This window comes from Formica exsecta, unplaced genomic scaffold (assembly GCF_003651465.1).
Source record: "Formica exsecta isolate Colony F162 unplaced genomic scaffold, ASM365146v1 scaffold634, whole genome shotgun sequence".
NCBI classification, from domain to species: Eukaryota; Metazoa; Arthropoda; class Insecta; order Hymenoptera; family Formicidae; genus Formica; species Formica exsecta.
In genome coordinates this window covers 5,908-15,742 of record NW_021853396.1, presented here as the reverse complement: position 1 = coordinate 15,742, position 9,835 = coordinate 5,908, and the positions used below count along the sequence as shown (strand labels likewise).

The 9,835-nt window shown below is 41.7% G+C and overlaps 1 protein-coding gene across 1 annotated transcript; it reads right to left on the bottom strand.

Moving 5' to 3' along the window:
* Window positions 1-6,553: 6,553 nt before the first annotated feature.
* Window positions 6,554-8,221, bottom strand: LOC115242797 (craniofacial development protein 2-like). The gene is made up of 2 exons (XM_029819337.1): window positions 8,045-8,221; window positions 6,554-7,376 (listed from the first exon to the last, which is right to left on the bottom strand). The coding sequence occupies exons 1-2, from the start codon at window positions 8,219-8,221 to the stop codon at window positions 6,576-6,578; spliced, it is 978 nt and encodes a 325-aa protein (XP_029675197.1). The 3' UTR covers window positions 6,554-6,575.
* Window positions 8,222-9,835: the final 1,614 nt, after the last annotated feature.

Sequence of the window (9,835 nt, the reverse complement as noted above, 5' to 3'; positions counted from 1 at the left end):
ATTAAAAACGAGCTGAGTAAAGCAATGCATTAAAATTAGAAAAGAAGATCAAGGAAAGATAATTAAGAAAGAGTAAAGTAATAAAAGATTATTAATAAAATAAAAGTAAGATACGTGACTAAAGAGAAGAAAGTCACGGTCAAGTTCACGGAAGCTGAGTAAGCAGCTTGTAACGGTTCACCTTTCCCGTACGCCGCGGATCATCCGGTCTTTATTTCTAGCTCGCGAGATCCTAATTCGGGTGAATTTTCGCCTGAAAAATGGTTATCTAAATTTCTCCGTACGTTATCGCGAATGTCGCGGGCCGCTCCTTCGATTACTTGTACGGGAGTTACTAAACCGAATCTATTTGCTAGTCGTGCTGGTACGCTTAAAAATCGCGGTCGGTGGAACGCAACTCTTTTCGGTTGTGCCGACATTCACGCTATTTTATTGTACAATTTTTTGACCTACAGTATAACGATGATAGGCATTCTTCTTTCGCTTACTTTCAACCTAGTTTTGCTTCAAAGTGCAGGATTCTTCGTCCTAATTAATCCTTCCAAATAAAAATAGTATCAAACAAAATGCACTTTTCATTGCACTTTATAAAACTATACTTTTAGAAGAAATTTCAAAATTAACCAAATATCATTAATATTGTTACGTAAAAAAGTTCTATTCTTTACAGAAACTTGATCTGTAATAATTTTATTAATGAAATCAATTGTATCACAGTGATAGAATAAATCTAACTTATGTACCATCAAATACAACGCGGCGGTATTACGTATAAATGTACGTATAAATGTGCCCTCGGGCACATTTAGTGGTACATATATCGAGAATGACATAAATGTGCTATAAATGTGGTTCAGAATACGATTTTCACTATAAAGTTGCGCATTTGAGCTAAAAATGGCGATCTGCCTCTAAATGTGTTGCTAAATGTACGCTCAGAATACCGCCACATTTATCGTGTCATCTAAGGTACATTTAGAGGTACATCTAAAGATAGATGTGAGCTCAGAATACGGGCCATTGTCTCTCGCATGCTCCGTGCTTCCGTTCAACACAAGCATTTTATTTGTCAAACGCTTTATTTTTGCCGCCGCCGTATATGCAATCTTACGGTAATTTCCTCTCCTCGAAAATCGAGCAAATGTCCTTCTTGATCAACAATGCGTATCGTTAAATCAGTAATGCTCCGTGCGACGATCGGTAGATAAATGATCTGTACTGGCGTTTCCAAAATCTTATATCCTGGCGGCACGCTCGGTGAAAATTCATGTATCGTGTGCACGCGCTTGTCATTGCTGTACGCGCCAGTGGTTACGCTGCATTCTATACGAATAATATTTACGCTAATAATATTTATCGGTACATCCGATTCGTGCCATTTCCGAGGCTGTAATATACGATTCGATGAGAATCCCAACAACGATCCAACGTTGCCCGGTTTACTAAAATTTATTTTATAGACACATTTGATTTCACTCTTTAGCGTATTATGATTAGCGCGAAGCATTATTGGATATTCATCGTGTTCTTCGCCATCAACAATATCGTTGGAATCAACTACGCGTCGATGTCGTAAAATTGCACGTCGGAGATATTAGTTTATAGCTTGTAATTCATACGATCCCTCGGGAATCGTAATTTCCTTATCGTCGTTATCAAAATAAAATTTATTATTCCAAGAAATCACGTTCGATATCGTATGATAAGTTTCAAAGTCCGTTAAACCAAGCTCGTAATCGCCATCGTTTAAATCTATAGCCGGAAAGTAGCTTACAGCAAGAACGCTACTCTTGCTGGTCAACGTAGATGTGAGTGACATGCTGGAAACCTGTCAAACGAATACTAAGACGCGACGGTGAATTGTCAGGCTTTAAATTCATATCGATCATCGACCGTTTGAAGAAATCGAAGACACAATTGTCCACAAATACTTTGGTTATAATTTTGATAGGCCGTGTGATTGTATTCTATATTTGCAACATTCTGTCCAAAATATCACACTAATTCCTTGGGCGGTCGAAGATTTCCAAAACTATCGAAATATACTACACGATCTCCCCTCTTTGCATACGCAACACAATGAGTACCGGAACCATCGACGTCATCCAAATTGACGATACCGCTCTCATTTTGCCGTAAACCGTTTATCGGTAAATTATTGCGCATGAAAACGCCTCTAAAAAATTGTATACGCATACGTCTTGCAAGTTGTTCCAATTGTACATTGGTTGTTACACCGGCAGTCTTTTTCATTTTGACGTTTTTTTTTCTTGGCCGCTATTAAGAACCCTCGTCCGCGCTTGTATGGAGCGAGATAAAGTCCGTGACCTTCCATGGCGCGATTATGACGTTGCATTTCTTCGAGCTGACGTTGCGCCGCCTTGCTATCGTTCACCGCCTTCGCGATTCCCGCTGCTCCGCCAGCCAATGAACCGAGAACTCCCAATAATGGTAAAATGGGTAAGATACCACCGCGCTTCGCTATAGGAAGTATTCGTTTTTTCGCAGTCTTTTTTTTCATCGATGATTTTTTTGTTTTTATCCCCATACCAAATTTTGTCTTTGCTTTCATAGTCGCCCAAAAAGCTGTAGCGGCTGCTCTTTCGCCAAGAATCGAATCTCTCGCGGTAATACGTGTTCGCGCTTTTACGGCGAGTATATTATCCGCAACGTGTCGTTGACCGAGATCGTTGCTTCGAGAATAAGCTATGTCGTGCTCGCGATACGCGGCATCCAATGGATTGATACCTCGATCGCCTCTAGCCAATCGTGTTTCTAAATGATTTTCCGGTCCGCAAATCTGATAGCCAGGAATATGTATTTCGATAGGAAGTGCGTTTATTGCACGATTTAACAAACCGTAGCTACCAAAGTCTCGCAGTAAAACAATCTTGGGGATAATCTGTAACTACTCGGTGATAAGCTCGAGAATATCGCTGTTAACTGACAGAAGAAGAAACATTTTCGAGTCTGAGCGGTTTCGATTTCGCACCTCTGTAAATAGGGCTACGATGACTCATTTTCCAAAAATCTGATTTGAGATTCGCGAGAGCAAACATGCGGTTCGTGCGACAAGCGACGATAATCAAAGTGACAAATTTTGACGATAAAACACGTTTAATGTCCGAGATTGAAATACGCAAGCATGGAAACATGCTGCCGACTACTATACGCGGTATCATTTGCGGTCCTTCGAATTGCGGTAAGACTAACGTGTTGATAAGTTTGATAAAAAGTCTACACGGTGTACGTTTCGAGAATGTGTACGTATACTCGAAATCGTTTCAACAACCGAAATATCGATACTTGGAAAATTTGCTGTCACCGATTGACGAAATTGGTTATTTTACATTTTCCAATAATAGTGATGTTATTCCACCGATCGAGGCGCTTTCGAATTCCATTTTTATTATTGATGACGTAGCGTGCGATAAGAGAGTATTTTGCAATAGATCGACACTCGAACGTCGACTGTTTCTATCTTTGTCAACGTATGCCAAGATACTCAAGCATCTTATACGGGACAATGCGAATTTACTGATTTTATTTAAACAAGATGGTACAAACTTGAAACATGTATACAACGATCATGTAGATACTGACATGTCTTACAACGATAGTAGTGTAGTAAGGCCGGTTCTAACTGGCGAGGGAAAACTGGTGCAGCGGGGTATGACGTCACGCGCGGGAACGCGACACATTCGGTTGACGAGGGGTCCGCGGAGGGAGGAGGGGAACCGCGGCGAAACCGGTAGGCGTGACGTCCGCTGCGGGGGAGAGGGGGACCGCGATGAAACCTGTTGGCGAGGGGTCCGCGGAGGGGGAGGGGTACCCCGGCGAAACCGGTAGATGAGGGGTCCGCGGGGAACAGGAAACGCATGCATCAACGAGTAGGTGTGAGAGAGATAGCGCGAGACGTCCGCAATGTGTGGGAGAAGGATAGCGCGAGACGTACGCGAGGTTGTGTGAGAAGGATATCATTCATAAGTCGGTGCGACAAGGATAGCGTTCGTAAGACGGTGGGTATGAGTGGGATAGCGCGAGGCGTGCGACAAGGATATTGCTAATGATCTGCATGCACGTGGATGATGCGAGATACGGCGTTCGCAAGGCGGTGCGAGAAGGATAGCGCAAAGCGTTCGCAATGTGTGGGAGAAAGATAGCGCGAGGCATGCACGAGTAGGAAAAGGATAGCGTTCGCATTAGCGTGGGAAAAGGATAGCGTTCGCATGCTCTTGGGAGAGAGAGATAGCGCACGAGTAGGAAAAGGATAGCGTTCGCATTGGAGTGGGAGAAGGATGGCGTTCGCAGGCACTTGGGAGAGAGAGAGAGAAAGAGATAGCACGAGGCGTTCGCGTGTAGGAAAAGAAAAGAAGGCGCAGAAATAATGACATTTTTTATATATATAATAATAAGTTTTATTTAACATTTGTGTGTATTATACAAATGTGTGTGTGTGTGTGTGTCTAAAATATAAAATTAATAATAATAATAATATAAAAATATAAAAATATAAAAAAACAAAAGATATAAAATATGTCTTCTTCTTCTTCTTCTTCCTCAGCCTCTCTTCGTCCACTCCTGGACGATAGGCCTCTTCCATCCTTTTCCATGTCGACTATCTGTAGCCACTTTTTTCCTGCGGCTTTCCAAATATCATCCATCCACCTCAGTTGTGGCCTTCCCACGTTCCTCCTCGTGGTCCGGGATTTCCATTGTACGATTCGTTTCGGCCATCTCGTCTCGTCCTGTCTTGCGACGTGTCCTGCCCAACGCCATTTCAGGCTGGCAATCCGCCCTATTACATCCGTCACCTTAGTGCGCTTTCGGATCTCTTCGTTCTGCATTCGGTCCCGTATGCTGATTCCCAACATCGCCCTTTCTATCGCTCTTTGGCACACTCGAAGTCTGTTTGCGCTATTTTGTGTAAGCGCTGTGGTTTCTAGGCCGTAAGTTGTCACCGGCAGCACATGACTCATATACCTTCCTCTTCAAGTTGATGGGCATTGTCCGATCTCTAAGAATAAAGCCGAGTTTCCCGAAAGCCGCCCATGTAAGTCCCATTCTCCTAGTTATTTCTTCCGCCTGGTTTTCTTTCCCCAGCTTGATGTTATGACCGAGGTATACATAGTGGTCAACCACTTCCAGGGTTTGTTGTTTGATCGTACACTGTATTGCGTCGGGGCTTATAATCTTCGTCTTCTGCATGTTCATCCTCAAACACACCTTTATTGAGGTCTCATCCAATTCTTCGAGCATGTTCCTCAGCCTTCGGGTTTGCTATTTATGAGGACTATATCGTCGGCGAACCTTAGGTGATTCAGATATACTCCGTCTATGTTTATGTCTTTTTTTTCCCAGCGGAGAGACTTGAAGATGTCCTCCAGAGCTAAGGTGAACAGTTTTGGAGAGACTGTGTCTCCCTGACGAACCCCTTTTTCGATTGAGATCCTCTCCGTAATTAGATCATCTTCTATTTTGACTTGAAGTGTAGCATTATCGTAGATGTGCTGAATGAGATTTGAGTATCGAGAGTCGATTCTTGCTTTGTCCATTGCCGCCAGTACTGCCCATGTTTCAATTGGGTCAAAGGCCTTTTGGTAGTCGACAAAAGCCAGGTATGAAGGAATGTTATATTCTGCCGTCTTCTCGATCAGCATATGCATGACCTGGAGATGATCTATCGTACTAAAGCCTCTTCTGAATCCCGCTTGGTTGGTAAAAGTCGAATTTGTTCGTCAAGCGATCTGTGACTATTCTCATCAACAGTTTGTATAAGATGGATAACAAACTGATGGGTCGATAATTTTCTACGTTCGTACACGGCATTCCGCCATTGCGTTGGTATCCGTCGTTCTGTTAGGCATTTGTTCATGAGGACTAATAGTGCATCTTCCAGTGTTTCACCTCCCATTTTTAACATTTCACTTGTTATTCTGTCTTCTCCCGGGGCCTTTCCGTTCTTCATTCGTTTCAGCGCAGCTCTAAGCTCGCTTCTGTCGATCTCCGGTATATCCTCGGAGCCCACATTCTGAATCTTTTTTTTTATGTCCGTTTTGATTGGGCTTTGAGATTATCTACTGTATAGTTTTTGGTAGAAGTTTTGAATGGTGGTGGCTATAACAGGTTTTTCACTGATGATTTCTCCCTTCTCGTTCTTGATCTTGAAGATATGGGTTTTTCCTCCAGCCATTTTAGATTTGAGAACTCGCATGTTGATGTTGTCGGCGATAGTGCGGTGAACCAGTTGGGTGTTGTAGTTCCTTAGGTCTTTCCGGATTTCTTTTCTGATGTTTCTATTGAGGTCTTGGTAGCCAGTCTCCTCTCTGTCTTTATTCCGACGATCCAGGAGGGCCATAGTGTTAGTACTCAGTTTGTTGTTCCTTGGCTGGGCATGGGCACAAGCTTTTTTCGTGGCTACTTGGATGCTGTTTGTAAATTTCGTTGTTATATCGTCCAGAGTCATCGGTCCGAGGGCGTCCGTTGGTTCCAGCTTCTTCCGGATAATCTCTTGATATTCGAGTTTCTTCTGATCCAATTCCATCGAGGTCGGATAAGGGTTCTTTTTTATTAGCTTACGTATTGATAGTGATCTTTGCTCTGACCAGTCGATGGTCGCTCCCGGTGTCGAATCGATTTAGAACGGTGACGTCCTTGCAGATTGATTTGTTATTGGTGAGAATATAGTCGATCTCATTTTTGACTAAGTTATTTGGGCTTTTCCACGTCCACTTCCTTTGAGGTGACTTCTTGAAATGGGTATTCATACAAAAGAGGCCCTCGGTGCCGAGGTAGTTCAACAACATCTGACCTCTCTCGTTTCTGCTGTCCAACCCATACGGTCCTATGTTTGTTGGGTCCGTCGGTGTCTTAGGTCCAATTTTTGCATTGAAGTCGCCCATCACAGCGATGAACTTGGCATTCTCTGCTCTTTTTGCGGCGGTCAGATCCTCGTAGAATTGCTCGGCTTCCTCGTGCTCTGCGGCATTAGTAGGCGCGTAGGCCTGGATCACCTGTAGGGTGTAACGGTCATTTAATCTGATCAGGATGTATATTACCCTTTCTGATATGGAGCATGTCTTAGTTACTAGGTGTCTTAGATCTCTGTGTACCATGATAGCTACTCCTCCGTTGTGGGCATTGCTGATTGAGTTATTTCGGAATAGGAGATGTCCGGATCTCAGTGTTGTCCTAGCCTCTCCCTTTAATCGGGTTTCGCATATTCCCAGGATGTCCCATTTGATTTGTCGGAGCTCTTGTTCCACCATCTCGAGATGATCTTCTTGTCTCATGGTACGGATATTGTAGGTCGCGAGTGTGAGTGTTTCTCTGTGTTCCTTCCTCTTTGGAATCGAATTTGTGCTTCCCCCAGAATCCTAGAGGCAGACTGGCAGACCAGTGCGAGATTTTGAGCATCGTGCTCTACTCGCCTGGGGTAGTTTCGTTTTAAATTTCGACATTTCACATTTTGGAAGGAGTTGGCATTAAATCACCACGCTTGCCGGGCGTGTTGGTGATTGCCTGTTGGTCCGCGGAGACTATTTTATTTCATCTCTGCCCTACAGGCAAGTCTGTCGAGCTTTTCCCTATCCGCCACCTTGGGGACGCGTTGCCTAGAGGTTACAGGCTCCTCCGACAATATAAAATATGTATAATATAATAATAAAAATCTTAGGGTGACGCTCCATCTGAAACAGACAAAGAAATCAAATTTTATTAGTATATTAATTTAAATGTTATGAAATTTTAAAAAAGATACTTACAATTAATTCTTCGAGTATTTCAATGCGGTTCTCGTCCATAAGGAGGTGTCAGCTGCGTTTTATATTTCCTAATCTTTGAACATCATTTTACGATGATCCCTCAGACAATGGTCCAAAAATATTGTACGAGATTTCTTCAAGCCGATTTCTCGGCCTTGTACAATTTGTACAATCGAATTAACAAGAGTGTTTGTCGATAGCGCCGGGACACAGACATCTACGGGTTTGTAACGTTTGCGTAACGAATGTCTTAAACCCCCAAGTCGCGCGATTCTGCTAACCAGCGATTGAATTCCATGCCCCTGTTGTAATATCTCGAGTCGATACTGTTTTTCCAGCCATTCGAGACATTTAAGGCACTCGTTTTCCCATAACTCGCATGAATTCGCATCGTCCACCTTTATGTAAAACTTCCATAGAAATTGTTCTATTCGCGCAAAATGTTTGGAGTTCTCCATATTTCCTATTTAAATCTTTTCACAACACAAGTTTTTGTCTAGCTTATACAGTGCAAATTGGGCACATATTGCAGGGCATTATCTGATACAGTGGTTTTCTACACTCTCTGCAAAACGATCCCAGGATTAGTTCATAAATTGCACTTTCATGTTCTCGCACAACACGAATATTCGAAAATAAATCTGAAATTCGCATAAAACAGTTTGTGTAAAATTTTTCGTTGACGTCAGTTTTATAATAAAAGTATATACAGCACATTTTCACCGCACCTAAACTATTTATTTCAACTCGGTTTAAAGTACGTTGCTTTATGTCCTCCGGAATATCAATACTGCAGTCACTATCGTAATCGGAATCCTCCGAAAGTACGCGGTCTTCGTCTGATGAATCGTCCAACAAATTCTCAAATGCCATCAAGTTGTCATCTTCGAGAATGACATCCTCGTCATCATCAATAACCATAACTATAACCTAACCATAACTTCTTCATTAGCCATAACACATATTGTTAAGATCGTCGTAAGGACGTAGACGGTTGCGTACTATAACTGCACACTCCTCTCGATTATATATATTTTAATTTCATATCTTTTGTCTTCTTCTAACTGGAGTATCACGTCTCATCTACCTCATCATTTTTTCTACATCTTTAGCAGAGCGCGTCGCATACATTAGCGATATTATTACGTTGTAAAACAATTACAAATTGTTTTAATTTTTTATTCACAATATGCGTATTTTCGCACAACCAGTAATACATATGATCTATGCATTTTTCAAAATCGAATAAATATAATAGAGTTGATGGTTTCATATATAAAGAATTATTGGATAATGCCAATTTTATAATATTCGAATCAGACATTTTAATCACTTCGATTGTTAAATCCCGAATCCGCAATGAGGTTTCTGTCGATTGTAGAAATCGTTCAATGTCCGCACGTTTCTGCATCAACGATTTCAGAAGGCAATATTATTTGATTGCCTCGATTGTCGCCGAGAACCAATTCCACGCAAGATACAGCTCCAATGTTTATTCCAATGTCCAAATATTTGTATGATGTCGGGATTAAGGCGTATCGTCTTCCAAGTATACGAACCGCACGACGAGGCTGGGATGAAATGCTAGAGAGAAATAAAATATTATTTTTAAAAATATTTAAAAAGTATATAATTTTTTAAGTTGATTAAAACTTACTTGTTACATTTCTTTTTCTTATACGGTGAAGTTTCATCGTCGTTGAATCGGAACGTAATAATTCATGCGGCTTCCTTCAGTGGGATACATTTTGATATGAACCTTTTACACAAGTGATCAATGCAATACTGAACGTATTAAACATATTTAAAATATGTATTAGCGTCGCAAAATTGCAATGTAGTGGAGATTATTGCTGACGCGATATTTTTTCAATTCTTTTATTCAAGCGCCGATGTACGGCTGCTTCGCGATGACATCACCCCTAGGTGGCGATTTAGCTGAATGCAAAATAAATGCAATGTAATATAAATTTTTAAAGCGGCGATATGCAGCTGCTTCGCGATGATATCCGAAACGCGCATGTCAAAATTGCGAAATATAAGGATAATCATCAAGATTAAATTATGCTAAT